Source organism: Ambystoma mexicanum, chromosome 3p (assembly GCF_040938575.1).
Source record: "Ambystoma mexicanum isolate Mex_15411 chromosome 3p, UKY_AmexF1_1, whole genome shotgun sequence".
In the NCBI taxonomy this organism is placed as follows: domain Eukaryota; kingdom Metazoa; phylum Chordata; class Amphibia; order Caudata; family Ambystomatidae; genus Ambystoma; species Ambystoma mexicanum.
In genome coordinates, this window is record NC_090925.1 from 633,948,007 (window position 1) to 633,966,350 (window position 18,344).

An 18,344-nucleotide genomic window follows, 5' to 3' on the forward strand; every position below is an offset into this window, starting at 1 on the left:
GTGCTACCTTTTATTTAAGTTGACCACTTACGAATTACATGGTAAAGTACAAATTTCACGTCATGTTCTAGGGTGCTGCTTAATTATCTTTACATTAGGCCTATTCCTGTGAGAGATCCAATTATCTGAAGTATTCCCTAGACCTGTTTTTCTCTTTACAGGGGGACTAGAGACAAGAAATGAAAACTGTAGAAGTTATAGTGTATTAGAAATTCAGTGATTTTTCATTTTGAAAAACAAATTGATGCTTTCAACCTGTTAATAGTTATGGCATTGTCTGGAAGGAAAAACTTTGTGTCACAGAGTAAGTTCACATGCCTCTTGATAATCATTGTGTAAATTTGACTATGGTCCATTAATAAAAAGAAAATAAATGTTATTCTTTCTGCACTCCGGCCTGGTTCTTGGCTTGCCTACTGCAAAAAGAGTGAAGGAGTACTGCAGTGTCATATATTTCAAAAAAGGCACAGTTAGTTAAGTATCTATGTCATTGCTCAATTGGTCTGGGGCACTTTTGAATGTGGTGGGGGGAATAAAATCCATCTATTAATTGTTGCGCCATAAATAATCATGTATGTCCTCTGTGCCACATTGGCTCTCATGATCTCAGTGAAAGACCTTGTCTGGCTGTGCTTGTCTTTGTTACTCACCCCTACTAGTATTTATGACCAAGACCTCACGTCATCCATCATGTCCTGCCTTTTCCTTGACAGAGACCCTCTGTCAATGTTGGCCACCTGTTGGGCTGTCCAACCTGATGACTTTGAGAATCTGTGGGATTGCCTAACTGCCTCGGCAGTGGAGAGGGCCCTGGCCAGTTTGGGTACTATGTACAATGGTGGCAGTGCTGTACCATACGCATGTCAATATGAAACCAGAGGTCACTGGGGGTGAATCCAGTTCCTCATCAACCAATGAGCCAAGATGCAGTCCAGTACTAAAAGATGAAGCATATATGCTGCCACTACTGAAACACTTCTACGGTCAATGCAATAAGTCAGTGGTCGAAGTGTATGCGGTGGAACTATGTTCCTTGCTGGCCTGACTCTGCTCTCCACACACCCCATCACCATGCCCCCTCCCAGGAGCAATCCAAGCCCCCAAACAAACACACCTGCAAGTTTCAACTTATTCAAACACTTTTATTTTAAAATTAAACAATTACAGAATGGTTTCTTTTTAACATAAAACTATATGAACAGTAACACTTTTTTTTTTTTAAAGTAGGGGAGCACTGCTTTCAACCGCTCCCGCCTACTTCAACCACTGCAATATGTGAGAGGTCAGAGATGTGAGGCGGGCAACTTTGTAAAGAGTTTTTCACTTATGCCATTTTATTAAATGAAACAGGTTGAATAAACGCCTCTCTATTCCTACCCTAATGAGGATTTCCCTGACTAAAGGAAACTAAAGGGAACACTTCCACCAAGGGATTTCTAACCCTCACACGTATAAAACAATCAAGCAAAAAGGTTATATATGGCAACTCAATTCAACAAATATGTATACGTCATTCAACCTGGTTGATAGTATGATCAATGTCTCTGGTTGTGGACTGGGCAAACTTCCCTTCCCCAGATCCAAACAAGGGTTTTCTTCTCAGTTCAAAGGCAACACAAGGAAATCCAATTTAACATAAGGCCAGTTTTAGAAGAGAAATATGGATTGTTGGTCTTATTATTTCCATTACAATACAACGTCCTCTTATTAGGTTTTTGGGAGCTAGGGGATTTTATAACCACAAGCCTTTTTTGGGTTATAACAGGGTGTTTGTTACTTTTAACACCACAGTATTCATGGCTGAATTCCCGCCCATTCGGATGGTCTACTTGTGGAACAACAGGATTATGATGGCAATAAGCCATTACATACTGTGGATTTGACAGGATGTGTTCTTTAAAATAGGTGAAATACCAGTTTTCATCCCATATATATCCTTCAATCTCCTCACCCTTTTCTCCTCCTGGGTGATCCTCCCGCAGTACACGACCCACAAGGTCAGGAACAGGAAGCATCTGCCTTTCCCTGGCTACCTGGGAGGATACTTTAGGTAGGGTTTCAGTGAGGGATCCATAGGATTCATCATAAATAAGTACAAAATCTACCAAACAAACAGAGCCTCCTACATTTCTTCATGAAGCCCTCCCAATTTTTGAATGACCAGGCAAAGGTTATAATCATTATTGCACACTTGGTGGAGGTGGAGCATTAACCTAGTCCACCCCATTACAGAGTTCGGCAGATCCCATAGACATTACACAGGATTCAGTGCCTCATTAAAAACAATGTTTTTTTAGACATTTGTCAACTGAAGCCAAGGGAGTCGAAATGCTGACTCTGAAAATGGGTGCCTGGGACTTGCTTACTAAATGGTTTAGTTCTACAAATTAGTTCTAAAAATCCAGTGGCATGACAATACTAAAATGGTGGCTTTTCAGCTAGAGCTTTGGAAGGATATTCAGGTTGCTCTAGCTCATGCACACCCTGCCCTAGTCACTATCAACGATCTTAACAATGTGGCACTGTGAACTGATCAGCGAATCCAGGATCATTGGTCCGAACCAAAGATACCTGAAAGTAGATGATCCATTATTGTCATGACTGAGGTTGCAGCAGAACATACACCCATGGAGATTGGTTGACTCTGTGGTTCCCTCGCTGTAGAAGAGTGAAACGAGAAACACTTGGATGGCCTATGGATGTAGTGTGGAAAAAAGGGCCACGTTGTACAAGACTGTTCTTCATAGCGTTCAGGAAACACAAAAACCTGGAGATAGTGAGATGGCACTCTTTGAGCACCTCTAATTCACTCCTGCTTTCGGTGTGTGCCTCCATTTTGCATGTCTGCATACCCATTGAATCTGTAGGTGATATAGCCCCAGTGAAAGTCCCCATCTTTATTGACTGTTAAACAATCGACAACCATGTCAACTTAAAGTTCACCAGGAAGTACTCAATGCTTTTGCTATTGAAACCTCATTCTTTGCCAATCCATTGCATAGATGTCTTCCCCCGGCCACCAGCAGGATCTTGTATGTAACCATTGCTTTACGAATGCACATCCAAGATCATTTGAAGTTAATCTTCTTCAATCTCATCGATGCCCCCAATCTACAAGTTATTATGTGGATGACTTTGCTATTCCATCACAATCCTAACACCGAATGTGTTGAACAGCAATACATATTCATCGCAATACTGCCTGCATTGTCACTGAGGTACCTGTGATAGACCTGGCACACCTTGCTGAGGTTGCCATTCTGAGAGAGATCCTATCAGAGTACCACACATTCAAGTATCTTCTCTGGCTGACAGAGGCAAAAAGGCTATCTCCAACACCCTCCAACAATTGACAATACACCTCATACTGGATAAGACTATTCCGCAAGTTTCATCTACAACCTGTCACAGAAGGAAAGAAAAGTTATAAAGACGTATGTGAATGAATCCAAGCAGAAGACCTTGATCTCTCCTGCTGGGGCCCTGAGATTTTTCATAAAGAAGATCTCCAGAGAGTTTGGGCCATGTATTGACCTCCACAAGTTAAACCACATTAAAATCAAGAATTGGTACCCGCTCATGCCCAACAAAATTGAGCAAGTTCAAGAGACCACTTGCTTCACTAAGCTTGTTTTGCTAGGAACGTTCAATCTGGAACAGATTGGAAAAGGGGGCAAATGGACATTGACATGCAAGATCAACTGTGTCCCCTTTGAGTATAGAGTCATGCCTTTCGGCCTCTATAACACTCCTTCTGCTTTTTAGAACTTTATCAATGATGTGTGTCATTACATCAGCAGAGTTTACATAGAGATGTATCTGGATGATATAGTCATCAACTCTCACAACAGACAAGATTGCGTCTGCCATGTTAAGGAAGTACTCCTCGGATTGTTGAAACACTCGAAACCAAATTGTAACAAGACACTTAGACCACGCTGTCATGGGGCTACTAGCAAACACGATTCCAGTCATGTATAGATTTCTAAACAATACTGAAAGGGAATAAGAAAGAGAAACACAGGGTATTTTGGGAATTACTGACCATCAACTAGCTTCCTTTGAGGCCAGGAAGGAAAATCATTCCCACTTTCCTTTAGAATCTGCAAATCATGGACTGTGGAGATATCCCCTGATTACAGATGCTGCACACTTGCACAATCAGAGTACTTACATGGACTTGCAGCAGCTGAGGTCCACGTGCTGTGTCTGTACAAAGCCAATAGCCCCGCTGACAGTGGACTTCCCCACAAACCACTTGAGAGCAGGTAGGAGGAATCCAATAATTTCGATGTCCTCTCCATCACAGATGTTCAGTTCATCCCAGGTGGTCGATCGGTGGTCTTTGGTGGCAGAGCACGTCCCTTGGCCTGGAAAAGCAAGCAGAACACACAATAGTATAAGTGTGAATATGGGTTGTCTGTGGTGCCCACTATCAGGGAAAGGAGAGACTTGTAGATCATTGCTGCACATGTGTAGGCGGGATTGGAAGAAATGGAAACACTGGATGAGATTCACTTGGAAGAGTTAGCCCCATAATCCTAAGGGAGGTGTATAAAAGAAGAGAAAGGAGGAAAAAGGTTATGCTGTGCACATTACTGATGAGAACTCACTCAGATTTAAAGCATCATCGGGAATAATGTGCCAGGTTAAGGAGGCCTATCTGGAGAGTTGGTTAAAGGTCTGCAGGGCCAGAGGGAGAGCCGTGCAATGTTCTAGAGGTTTTATTTCCAGAAATATGAATACTACAGTGGCAGAGAATAGCATGTGACTAACTCCACCAGGGCCAACCAGGTCCCTCAAAGGTGAGAACTCAATTTACCATTTTGTAAGGCAAGGTCTCAAGCTATACCACTGATAGTTATGCTGAAGTGTGCCAGGCAATGTAGGTGTGAATCTTCTGTTTACCCATGAGGGTGGAGGAGCCTGGAATGCTGCTCTGCCTGGGAATACTGCAGCTCAGTGGGTAATTTTTCAGGAACCATCTGCAAAGGAAATAGAGAAAATCCATAGGCAGGTCTGCTGATGCATCATGCTGTAGGCTCATGTGAGTTCTTTCCAACATACCATATTAGATTCAAGACTTTAAGGCATGTCCTTGAAGAAGTTTGAGCACACCAGTGAGTAGAACATGCTAGGTAGGCAAAGCTCTTTCCATGACCATGATGTGATTACATTTTTGGTGGGTACATTGAAAAAATGTGACTCCCAAGGATATGTCTTCAATTACAGGTCCACTTGTCGGTGACACCCAAATATCACAAATATATAAATGAGTCGGGTAAAATCAAACTATAACACCACTGAAGATGTTCTCTACAAAATGACAATCAGTATTGACAATTAACATAGGATAAAATTTACCGACAGAGAAGGGAAATTGCACCAATCCCTGCTCGCACTCCTGCAGGTTGCCGGCCCATCTAGGGCTCAGTGATCATTTAGCTTCATCCAGCTTTTCGGTCGTGATACATGTGCAATAAGTCATGGGAGCTGCTGAACAGGCTTTTGAAAATTTGTTTTAAAAAAGATCTTGAAGCTGATGTCATGTGCAGATTAGAAATATTTTATATATTTTTACATTTACATATTTCCTTTTGTCTTTTATCAGAAATTCTATTTTCTGCATTCTCTCGAGTGGTTTTATTCTGGTGCGGAGGAGAACCTAGAAAGAGGTTCTAAACTGCTTCCACGATCAAGGCCTCTCTTCACCCAACTCTGCTAATCAAACCATCAAGCAGTGGCACAAAATGGGAATCACACAGAGCCCAGATTCCCACACCGCTTCATGCAGTGAATCTGATCAGTAATGGTGGTTATCATGAATAGCAAAGCAACTCTCATTAAACTTGAGGGCTAAGGACTGTGCTTGATTTTCAGAAGATGCAGAACATGCAGATATAGTGCGTATATCTCAAGAGGGAGACAGAATCCATCAGAATAACAGGGGAACTCCAGTTCATAGTTTCCTCGACCATGCATTGAACCCTTACAGAATGGGCCCAGTGGGGAATTGGCTAGGAAGGCATTGATTCATTCATTTTTCCCATTGTCTGCTCCTATTGAAAGAAATCTGTTTACAGATCAACTTTACAATTATAATGGGTAGATCAATATGGGGTGTCCCCATGTACTGAACAGTATGTAGTGATCATACAAGCACACGCTCTGTGGCCCTGCATCTGGAGATCACACCCCTAGCTCATTACCTATGCCAGTAGCACTATACTACTTTAGTACCTGGGAGGGTATTACCCAAATTGACCTTTTACAATGGACCTTTTGTCCTAATTGACCTAATTATAGTGGTCCTAATTGACCCTCTGCACAATTGACCTTTATATTATTTTAGTTATTTTATATATGTATTGGGTTGGTTTTGGATTATAAATAATATAAGAGGATTGGGTGGGTGACGCGGGGGGTTTTCCCCCGCATATATGTCCTAATTGACATTTTAAATTAGGTCAATTCTCCCGAACGTCAATTCTCCGAGGTCAATTGTGAAAAGGTCAATACAACCCCTTGGAATACAGGCTCTTGAGCTCCAGCTATCACAGATATTATGTAACATTCACTTACTGATAGAATGGGAAGGAAAGTGGTTCCACAGCACACACGGGAACCAAGCCATGTTGACCCGTGGACAAGGAGAGGCCATCCCATCGGTTCTTTTCCCCAACATCCTTCACCTGCAGGAGCTCATCTGTGCAGACGCTGAGGTTCTGATCCAGACTGTCCTCTTCCTCTTGCGGGTGGAAGACACTAAATATCACCCTGGCAAAGAAGTGGCCTGCAAAGTGTGTGAGGAACATCCAATTACCAATGTGAAGATACATGTGATCAACTGGAACAAAACCCTGAGATATCTTCACAATTGGCTACATGAAAACATCACATAGTGGGCTGCTGGAATGCATAGCTGATCAAAGGCTATGCATTCATTGGTTGCATTTATAAGCTCATGGTTGCACTGGGCTGCATGAAATACCTTGCAGGTCTGTAACAAGAGGCTCCAGGGATATTTCTTCAGCAGTCTTAATTTGTTTGCATGTTTTCTGTGAGAAATATACAGTGATTTGTAAAGTGATGGGGCCTCATTATGACTATGGCGCTGACGGAATGAAGGGGGCTGGTACGGGACCGGCCCCCTTCATTCCGTCAGGGCTCATTACGAGGTTCTCTTTACGGGACCCGGATCAGATGTCTGGTAAAACCAGACATCTTTTCCGGGTCCCGCGTGGGGGAGAGGGAGGTAACAACGGGACACTTGTAATGTGCCCGTTTTTACCTCCCTCCCCATTCCCATTGAGCCCTATGGGGGCTCAAATGTGAATGGGGAATGGTTCCTGCAAGGAGGACTTACCGGGTCCTCCTATGTCGGAATGACCCAGTAAGTCCTCATTGCAGGAACCCGGTAATGGAGCCCGGTTTGGAGGCAGCCATGGTGCTAATAGCACCATGGCTACCTTCAAACTCGTAATGAGACCCATGGACTTTTATCACATTTTTATCACATGCTCATTGACTAGAAAAAATGCACAAGGATCAAGGCATGTGTGTTTGTCAGGTTATCTCTGTTCCATTGGCAGATGGCAGATTTTTTTTAAAGGGGTGCGGGGGGTACATTATACCCGATAATGAATACAAGCGACTGAGAGTAATGATCCAGCCGAACACAGTCACAGCTGGTTTATGGCGCTACTCACCACCGAGAAATATATATTTTTTAAATAATGTGTACAATTCTGCATTTTCAGTGTACTTGAATTGAAAATGTGGTTAAAAGGGCACACCATTTACAATGGGGTATATAGGAAACACGTTAAACAAAAGATGCAAGATCACCAATAGAACACAAGGGAATTTTCTAACACATATTCAGGATGTGTACAAAGAAAAAACCGTTATGGTTTGGGCCTTTTAGACCAGTAAGGCTAGGCATTGTAAGAACGCACTTGCAAAAAGGTCCTAAAATTCAAAGTTTGTTAAGCACTTATATCCATTATACCTCTGACATTCATTTGGTTGGCCAGCATAATGCAAAACTTCCTCCCCACGCTCTGGCAGGTGGCTGATCCCCAGCCCTTACTGTTGCTCACCTTCCTGCAGCAGGAGTCCAAGATACAATGTGGCCAGGTCATCTTCATTCACAGCCACCTGGATCTCGGTGTCCTCAACCAGATGCGAGTTTAACCAGTAGTTCTGGTCCAAGAGAAGATGTTCCAGACAGCAGGCCACGTAGCCTGCACGGTCAATACAGAAACAGAAATGCATATAGAAACAAGGAAACAGAAAGTGATTGCCAATGAACAATGACAGGCCCCACCAAATATCCAATGCAAGATCCACTCACATAAGGACCGTCATACTGACACAGATACAGAGTGAGGCTCACCAATATTGGGCCTTTCTGGTCCTTCCAGAAAGGACTGCCAGCCCGAGCCTGATGAGAAGGACTGCAAGGTCATCCAAATATAAATTGCAGAAAACATTTAAAAGAATAAACGAATTTCAAACCACACTACCAGCCTCATATCTCCCAGGACTATCCAGATAATGTCTGCTATGTGAGAGGAGCCAGGCATGAGACGCGGACACAGACAAGTCATATGTGTGGTTATAGACTTTAATTAAATAATAGGGGTTTGGGAAATGTGTCACTGTCATTACTTATAAGAAATATTTCCCTGCCTCAAACAAAACTAAGGGTCTGTACAATGTCAAGATCTCCAAAGCAAAACTGCCTGTGTCCGAAATCCTATCATTGCCCTCACATTCTTAAGCAACTCTAAGGTTTACAGGGGTTATGCCTTTATTGTTGAAAAGTGCACAAATGTTTAAGTTCAAAGGAAATATAAAGGTACTCCAAAACAAATATTCCCAATGGGTGTTGTTCACAATTCCAGGGGATGGTTCCCTTACCTAGGTTGTTGTTCAGGGTTTCTCAAAACTCCAGCAGACACAAAACTCTGTTGTAGGTTTCTTAGTAAATAACAAACAAAAACCACTACACTATGTTCTAACACAGTTCTAGATATCAGTTCCAACTATCCAACTATGCATATTACCTTTTGTATTTCTTGCCAGGATATTTTCCACTTCAATCTCTCTTTACTCTCTGTTTTTGGTTTTTACCTGTCATACTCTTTTGCCAGGACTTCTAGGGCTTTTAATGTGTTTCACCTTAGACACATTTGTCGACTTGGGTTTTCCTGATATACTCTACTGCCAGAGATTGTAACCTGCTTCTCTTTATATACACTTGCAGACTAGTGCTTGCCTGGTAGCTTCCTGCAAGGGCATTTAACATGTTGCACTGCACACACACTTACAGACTTATGCTTGCCTGGTATACTCTCCTGCCAGGGCTTTAAATGTGCTGCCCTTTACACACACATGCAGACTTATGTATTTGCAAAACTTCACAAGGTGAGGGTTTTTCTTGTTATTCCCTTAACCTCTCTCGGGTTGTGCTCTCCTTGATCACGGATCCCAGACTCGTAACTGTTACAGCTTTGCAAACGCTCACAATGTGCAGGGTTTTCTTCCCACCCCTTGATCTCTCTCAGGCTTTGCTTCCCAAATAGTATTCCCCTTCATTCAATTCTCAATTAATGTCCTTTGGTATCATTGCTGAAGCACCCCGGTGTACCTCTCTTTCTCCATAGCACTCACCGATGTTCTGAAGCACTCTTTAGGTCCCTTGTGATAAACTGGGTCCGGCATCTCAGTGTTCTGCTTCCAGTTAGTGCATCTACGGTCGTCTCTCAACGGCCTCCATGTCCTTTGCAGCTCCCACTTGGCGTTTCAGCCTCTCTCTCTGTTCCTGGGGCTGAAGCACCGTTCTCCAGTTCCCATGACGGCTGAGCAGACTTGCCTTCTGTCTCTGATGTTGTCCCAGCAATACACACCGGTTATTAAAGCCTTCCTCCTTCTGCCTTGAGCTGGGGGTTCTACAGATTTCTCCAGAACGGCTTACCAGTCCCTCGCTCATCCTTGAGAGAACACAGGTGGCTCAAGTAACTTCTCCCCTGCTCATTCACGGTCTGCCTTTTAAATCTCTGGCACATGTGAAGAGATTGTAACTACCAGAGTGCCTTCTGCAGTTCTCGGCACTGTGGATCTGCATTACTCCCTTCAGCCTCCTCGTCTCAGTGTTTTTATATGTATGGAAATGTTGTACTTTCCTAGGTTTTGTTTCTGCAAAATACTGAGGTCTTTAGCAGGTTGTGTGGATAATGGTAGGGAACATTTATAATAATCCATAACAGCTTGGGATACAGAGGGAATTTCCCTAAAAGGTAAAGGGGGATATGTGCCTTCACCTGACGATGCCATGTTAGCCCCCTGATGGCCACCTCCCCCCATGTGGTTCTCCCTCATATAGCTGCCCCCAGGGTCAGGATCAGGTAGCGACTGCCGTCCCTATCCCAATCCCTGTCTTCTTAGCTGTGGTGTGCCACAGGGCTCCTCCTTGTCACCGATTTTCTTTGACATCTACATCTGGGCTTTAGTTAGTCTCATCCAGTCCTTCGGCGTCAGGTGCTACTCGTATGCTGATGACACTCAGATCTTGATCCGTTTAGACCTAGATCAGGCTGAGATGGCGACATGTCTGCATGAGTGCCTGACTGCCGTGGGGAACTGGATGAACCAAAACTAGCTCAAACTGAACGGCGATAAAACAGAGGTTCTGGTGGTAAGGTGCCCCCCCAATCCATCACTTTGGGTGTCCTCTTTCTGGCCTACATCTTTAGGCAACCTTCAATAACAAGATGGAAGGTACTCAACAGCTGTCTCTTTCTCAGAAATGCACCAGCCTAACAGTAATGATTTAAAGTGGTGTTGTGATTGAAAGAGGATGGATCCACGTGGAGGAGGCCGTGACACAGGCACCCTTAGAGTAAACAGATAATCCACCTTTGATCCCTGTCCCCAGAAGGCATGAACTTGGATTCAGATATTTTTGCTTTTATTGGTGACTAATTCAATGTCCTGTATTTGGATTGACATCTGATGAGTGTATGTTTTTCCTGCTGAATTGAAGTCCTCATTTTCATTCAACAGATATGTTGCATTAATCAAAATGTGGAAATATGTATGCAGATGAGCATGCAAAGTCTTAGATTAAGCCTTGTTGTTACACCTGACCCACTAACCCGACTAATTTACGAAGCAGTCAATTATACATAATGCTAATAGATGTGTTAAAACTACTCATCCTTTTGCATATTTTATTTTACGCCTCATCCCCACTCGACCTGAATTTTGCTCTCCAATTGCGTGAGTTGCTCAAAGGCTTTCTTACATCTGTTTTCCCAGTATGATTGCAATGGGAAAAATCGAAATAAAAAAAACGTTCAAAAAGAAAAATATCGGAATTGCAATATTCTATTTTTCCAGTAGAGGGAGCAAACGAATGTCTTAAAACTTCAAATATGTGTTCAGAAAGCAGACAGCGTTTCATAATTGTAGATGTTGTTTTGCATCTACAGACGTATTCATTGAATGAGTAAGTTCACTTCCTTTCATTTAATCGTGTCCTTTTGGTTAAGGCACACATAAATTAACATGTTACAATTTGCATTATCTATTAGATTTTGAAGCCATTCTTTTTGTGAATGGTTAATTTATTATCATGATTATTATTATTTATTTTTTTTAACACTTGTTACCAGGTTAATATTTGCAACTGCACCTAATGTTTGGGGAAACTTGTGAAATCCTAACCCATTTCGCCTTTAGGCAGGACGAATGTCACTATGAAACAGGTTTTTTTCTGGGTCTTAAAGTGCTTTAAACCTGTGTGCACAATACGAAATAAAACCTGCTTTAACATGCATTGCTCGTACTTTGCAGCTTTTGTTTTCACCCTGTGGGGTCTAACTGTGTCGATGTGTAGGGAAGAAGATTGTACTGTCTGCAACATGAGAGCTAGGTGTGCTATTCTGCAGTGCTGTTTGGAAAATCTAAATCCAGTTAAGCTCTTGCAGAATCAGTAGTAAGATAAGAAGTACTAGGTTCACTCACAAGAGCTCTATTCTAACAAAACTGTCACGAGGATCACCACATCACTGAATAAAGACATGAAAACCCAGCCTGGTCAATAGAAAGTTGTCAATGAATCTTTGAAAAAGGTCTTCCCATAGAGATTATAGGTAAAAAGCAGTTGTTCTTGTACCAGTCTTGCTTCAAAAGATACCGTGTATTGGATCATTATCATTATAAGGAGTGTGGCGTTGCCCCGTAAGGGCTGCGCACGCGGCGGCGTGACGTTGCACGTCGCCGCGTGCGGCTTAAATAAACGGGGCGTTCCCGGAAGCTACAGAGCGACCGGGGAGCCCGAACCTAACGGACGTGTGAGTCTGAGCTCTGTTGGGTTGGGGGCTCACGGGCACGCCTGGGGGGCCAAGGATAGACCCCCAACAGTGGCGACGAGTGATGTCGGATGCCCGGGCCCGGCGGTGAAAGGCGTCCGGAATTTTTGAAACGATCGGAACTTTCACGGACATTTCGTTTCATGCCGTGGCTGCGGACCGCACACGCGGCTGGCGGCCGTTTTGCAGACGAGGCCGCGGAACTTCTCGGAGCTCCGGTTCGGACCGAGAAGGTGATCCGGGTCTAATTTTTGGATTTTGTGGGTGCTGAGTGCACGACCTGCACGCCCATGCCCAATTTGTGAGTTTTCATCAAATTTTGGGATTGTTACGTCGAGTGTAAGCCAGGATAAGGACTAATATGGTAGGGCCTGCTTAGTCCAGTCCATCCACGTGGCTCAATTTTTGGGACTTCTACACAGCAGTGCTTTTCTGCAAGGTGGCAACAAGGCACTTCCTCGCCCCCTTCATCATCAGGACACTCTTTTTGATCCTCTTCATCATCACAAGGTGGTGGCCGTTTTGGAAGGTCTTCGTGTTTGCGCCAGGCTGTGTGTGGCACGGGGGTGCATCCTTCCGCATGGTGATGGTGGGAATCTGAGTTGCGGCCCCAGGTCTGGTAGTGGGGTGCCTGTGCGCTCAGTCCCATGTCCGACAGTGACCAGGACGGTGACACCGCGGATCCTGGGGAAGAATCTCAGGACGAAGGTCGGGCGGCCCAGCCTGCAGCTCTGCGACCGCTGCCACCGGGGAATCAGGGGCCTGCACCACAGGCACCACTAGGGGCACCCCCCATTATGGCTCAAGCGAGAGCCCAGGCGGCCCTGCAACCGATACCAGAGTTTGATCCTACGGGCCCCCCATCCAGTCTGGGGCCCCGATGGAAGAGGTGGGTGGCCCGCCTGGACATGTACTTCAGGGCTGCTCGAGTGGATGATGATGACAGCATGGTAGCCACCATGCTGTACTCGGCGGGAGCCGCGGTTCAGGAGATCTTCGAGTCGCTGACTCCGGTGGACCAGACCTATGGTGCGGCGAAAGCGGCTCTCCTTGCACACTTCCTTCCACTTGCCAACGTGGACTTTGAGAGATTCGTGATGCTGTCGGCCAAGCAGAAGGATGATGAGACCTTGGACACGTTTTACGGCCGCCTACGCCGCCTTTCCCAAGGGTGCGCGTGGGGGGACGCGGAGGACATGATACGGACAATGCTGATCCAAGCATGCTCCTCCGGCAAACTGAGGAGACAGGTCCTCAGAGAGCCGGGAATCACTCTGCCCCGTATACTAGAACTGGGTCGATGTCACGAAGTGGCCGAGGCACGGGCAAGCAAGATGGAAGCGGGTTCACGCTCGATCAAGGCCGAAGAGGTGTGCGCTGTGTGGCGGGGCGGCAGAGGAACGAGAAGGCCTGGCGGAGCCCCCCGAGACAGGGCAGGAAGATCGGGGGAGTCATGCCAGAAATGTGGCTATGACCTCCCCCACTCCACAGAGTGCCCAGCCGCAGGAAGAACATCTGGCCGATGTGGACTGCCGGATCACTTCTCGAGAGTGTGTAAGTCGGCGCTACCTGTCATGGTACCCAGAGGTCCTGCCCGAATCTGGACTCCGCGCCAAACCCGGCCATCCAACGTGGCCCAGGTGGATCAAGCGGAAGAGGAGGCTCAGGCAGAGGAGGCTGAAGCAGAGGAGGAGGAAAACATCTTCTTCGTCTCAAGCATGGGGATCCTGAAAGGCAAAAGCAGGAGACAGCCAAGGTGCGTAGGGGAGGTGAACCGCTCGCCTGTCCCCGTGCTGGTGGACACAGGGGCATCGGTCAATGTCATGGCTAGGGGACATTATGACGCTCTTGACCCATTACTGAACCTGGCTGCGCCAAGAGCTCGCATCTTCGCCTTCGGTGGACTCGAGCCCATACCGCTGGACGGAGCGTTCGTGGCGAAGGTGGAGCATGAAGGCTCGAAGATCAGAGCCCGGTTCTACGTCACCCCCATAAGCAACAACACCCTGCTAAGCTGTGCGGCTGCGGAGGCACTCGGGATAGTGAGTTTTGCGTGCTCAGTATACCTGGAAGATATCAACGATCTACTGGACAAGTACGCAGCCCTGTTCAATGGCATTGGGAGAATGACCGGTGATCCAGTCAGGCTACACATTGACGACTCAGTACAACCAATCGCCCTGAAACACCGGAGAGTTCCCTTTCATCTGAGGGAGCAAGTCGATAAAGAACTGGACAACCTGGTGGCCTTGGACATCATCGAGAAAGTGGAAGGCCCAACACCATGGGTGTCCCCCATTGTCGTGGCCAGGAAACCAAAACAGCCGGACTCCGTTCACATCTGCGTGGATATGAGGCTACCCAACAAGGCCATAAAAAGGGAGCGACACCTGACCCCGACCATCGATGACATAATTGCTGAGGTACAGGGGGCCAGATTCTTCTCCAAGCTCGACCTCAGAGCAGGGTACCATCAAGTTGTCCTCCATCCGGAGTCCCGGTACATAACTACATTCACCACCCACCGGGGACTCTACAGGTACAAGAGGTTGAGCTTTGGGGTATCGTCGGCTGCCGAAGTGTTTCAGAACATTATCCGGGGTGCACTTGCTGATATTGAAGGGGTACTCAACATCAGTGATGACATTTTGGTGTTTGCCAACACGGAGGTGATCCACCTGAAGCGCCTGGCCAAAACCTTCGAGAGACTACAGTCATTGGGCCTCACCCTCCATAGGGACAAGTGCGAATTCCTGCACCCATCAATAGAATTCTTTGGGTTCGTGTTCAAGGAGGGAGGGGTGTCACCCGACCCGTGGAAGGTTCAGGACATTAAGAGTGCACAGCCCCCGGAATCCGTGTCGGAAGTGAGAAGTTTTCTGGGCATGGTGACCTACTGTGGTCGGTTCATCCAAAACCTGGCCTCGAGGTCTGAGCCGCTCAGAGCTCTTACCAAGAAAGATACTGCCTGGCACTGGGGTCCACTGGAACAGTCGGCGTTCGAGGACATCAAAAGCGCCCTAACAACGGAAGACACCATGGCGTTCTTCGACCCGGCGCTACCCTCGGAGATCGTGGTCGACGCCAGTCCGTTTGGCCTGGGGGCGGTCCTGACCCAGGCGGACCGCGAAGGAAACCTCCGGCCCGTTGCATACGCCAGTAAGGCGCTCTCGGAAACGGAGCAGCGGTACTTCCAGATGGAGAGGGAGGCCCTGGCGGTCTTGTGGGGATGCCGACATTTTTGCCTCTATGTGCTGGGGCGTCCGGTGACTGTGGTGACTGATCATAAACCCCTGCTCCCGATTCTGGCGGGCTCGTCATCAAAGCCCCCGGCCAGAATTGAGAGATGGATGCTCGCATTGCTTGATTACGGGGTCACGCTGGTATACCGGCCAGGTGCCAACAATGCAGCGGACTTCCTTTCCCGTCATCCCAGAGTGCGTGGGGGAGTGGCGGGGGACACCTGTGCAGATGAAGCGGACGACCATGTCCGGATGGTGGTGGAGGGAGCAACACCAAATGCACTGCCCCTGTCGGAACTGGAGGCTGCGGCGGCCGAGGATGGGTGCTTCCAGATACTGAAGCAGTCGATGCAGAGCGGGTCCTGGAAGCTCGTCTTGGAAGCTCTCGCAGGGCGGACCCATGAGGCGAAGACCGCCCTTGAACAGCTGTGGAAGGTGAAAGATGAGCTGTCTTTCTCTGAGTCGGGGCTCCTGCTCCGGGGGGATCGCATAGTGGTCCCCCACTCCAAAGTGGGCGAGGTGATCGCTTTGGCCCATCACAGACATCAGGGTGCTGCCAAGACGAAGGCGAGGCTGCGGATGAAGGTCTGGTTCCCGGAGCTAGAAAAAAGGGTCGATGACTTTGTGGCAGCCTGTGTATGGTGCCAGGCAGCCTCCCCGGTGCAGAGGGAACCGGCTATCGAAGCAATGCCTCGAGGGACCAGGCCCTGGGAGGTCGTACATGCGGACTTTGGGTCCACGTCCGTGGGCACCCATTTTCTGGCCATAGTCGATGAGTACTCCCGGTACCCCGAAGTGGAGTTCGTGGAATCGGTGGCATTCGAGCATGTGGTAGTCGGCGTGGAAAAGATCTTTGCAACCCACGGATTTCCCCTGACGCTGTGCTCGGACAATGGGTCGCCATTTCAAAGCGAACGCTTCTCAGAGTTCCTGGCCAGCTGTGGAGTTCAACATCGAAAGATATCCCCGCTGTGGCCTAGGGCCAACGGCGATGCAGAAAGACTGATGCGAACACTAAACAAGACATTTCGGATTGCGCAAGGACAAGGCCAGCCCCTCCAACGGGCGTTGTATCAATTCCTGAGAGTGTATCGCACCACCCCACATGCCTCCACGGGTGTCGCCCCGGCGGAAGTGCTGTTCCGGCGATGCCCCCGGGGTCTACTGCCGGAGGTACAGGAGAGAGAACCCGGGATTATCAACGACCAGCAGGTTGAGGCTGACCGACTGGCCAGGATCAGCCAAGAGAACGTGCGCCGGGGCCTGCGGCCCCAGCGGCTGGAACCCGGGGATGAGGTGCTCATCCGGAACCACCATCCTCACGGGAAGTTGTCACTACCTTATGAACCAGCGCCCCTGGATGTGGTCGCTGTGAAGGGGTCAATGGTGACGGCCTCCGATGGGCGGACGGCTGTCACCCGTAACGTCAACTTCTTCAAGAAGCTGGGGGACTCGAGAACTGAACCCCCTCTGGACCCTGGTGTCGCCGAGATCCCTGACGAAGATGGGCCCCCTCTCGGTGTCCCGGCCTCTCCGTGTCGGGAGGCTACTGTTGACGGACTGCCGGTGCCGGAGGTGAGCGGGAGGTACCCCCAGAGGACAGGGCGAGGGAAACCCGCTTACCTCAGTGAGTATGTGTTGGGACAGGTGGAGAGTCGTCCGGGGTGAGGGTGGCTGACATTAAAGAGGCCTGGGTCCAGGATGGGCAAGTTGTTTGCTGTGTGATATGTTGTGTTTAACTAATAAAGCAATTGTGTGTCCTCCTCAAAAAGGAGGAGTGTGGCGTTGCCCCGTAAGGGCTGCGCACGCGGCGGCGTGACGTTGCACGTCGCCGCGTGCGGCTTAAATAAACGGGGCGTTCCCGGAAGCTACAGAGCGACCGGGGAGCCCGAACCTAACGGACGTGTGAGTCTGAGCTCTGTTGGGTTGGGGGCTCACGGGCACGCCTGGGGGGCCAAGGATAGACCCCCAACAAGGAGTAGTAGTAGTAGAAGTAGTAGTTTAAATGTTGCCAGTAGTGTACATTAGCACCCTGTGAGGCGCCATCCACCAATAAGATGCTCGGAACACGGGCTGTATTCACCAAAGAAGGCCCGCGTTCCAAGCATTCTCATTGGTGTTGGGCGCTTCCTTTGCTCGCTCCCCTTCAACATTTAGCACGGGCGCTAATGGTGTCTTTTTTCCAAAAGGAAAATACAAATAAAACGTACCTATGTGGTGCATATCGGGTCCAGCAGTGCTGCTTTTTGGGAAGTCTGTTGTCCATGTTGATGACTTCAGAGTCATCAACATGGAAAATCGACTTCCCTGGCAGCACTGCCGGAGCCGATCTGCACCATAAAGGTAAGTCTCTTCCTTTAAAAAAAAAAAAAAAAACATTAGCACCCATGTAGGGAAACTACACGGGTGCTAAAGGCGATATTAACATTGCCGGCGGGCCGTCTGTGTCGCTAACGGCAACGCCACCCTCGTTAAGGGACCCTCAATTGGGACCCTTAACCAGGGCGGCGTTGCCATTACCGACAGGGTCAGTCCGCCACCTCGGTAAATATCGCCTCAACATTACAACTGCTAACATGGAACTAATTATATAACATCATATCTGGCCTATTAGAGACACGGTAATCCTGCAGTTTCCCCAGCGGCCAGCCCATAGCTGTTGACATCAGCGTCTCCAAATCATAGAACACACAACACATACATTTCAATAATGTTCCAGAAT

General features: G+C 47.6%; 1 protein-coding gene across 3 annotated transcripts in view; it reads right to left on the bottom strand.

Moving 5' to 3' along the window:
* Nucleotides 1-18,344, bottom strand: part of SH3TC2 (SH3 domain and tetratricopeptide repeats 2) — a 665,994-nt gene that overhangs the window by 175,083 nt on the left and 472,567 nt on the right. For all 3 annotated transcript variants that reach the window (XM_069651388.1, XM_069651386.1, XM_069651387.1), the window contains exons 6-9: nt 8,103-8,246; nt 6,583-6,793; nt 4,909-4,985; nt 4,175-4,370 (exon numbers count right to left, since the gene is read on the bottom strand). In XM_069651388.1, the coding sequence (XP_069507489.1) occupies nt 4,175-4,370; nt 4,909-4,985; nt 6,583-6,793; nt 8,103-8,246 (628 nt within the window). The remainder of the gene's footprint in view (nt 1-4,174; nt 4,371-4,908; nt 4,986-6,582; nt 6,794-8,102; nt 8,247-18,344) is intronic.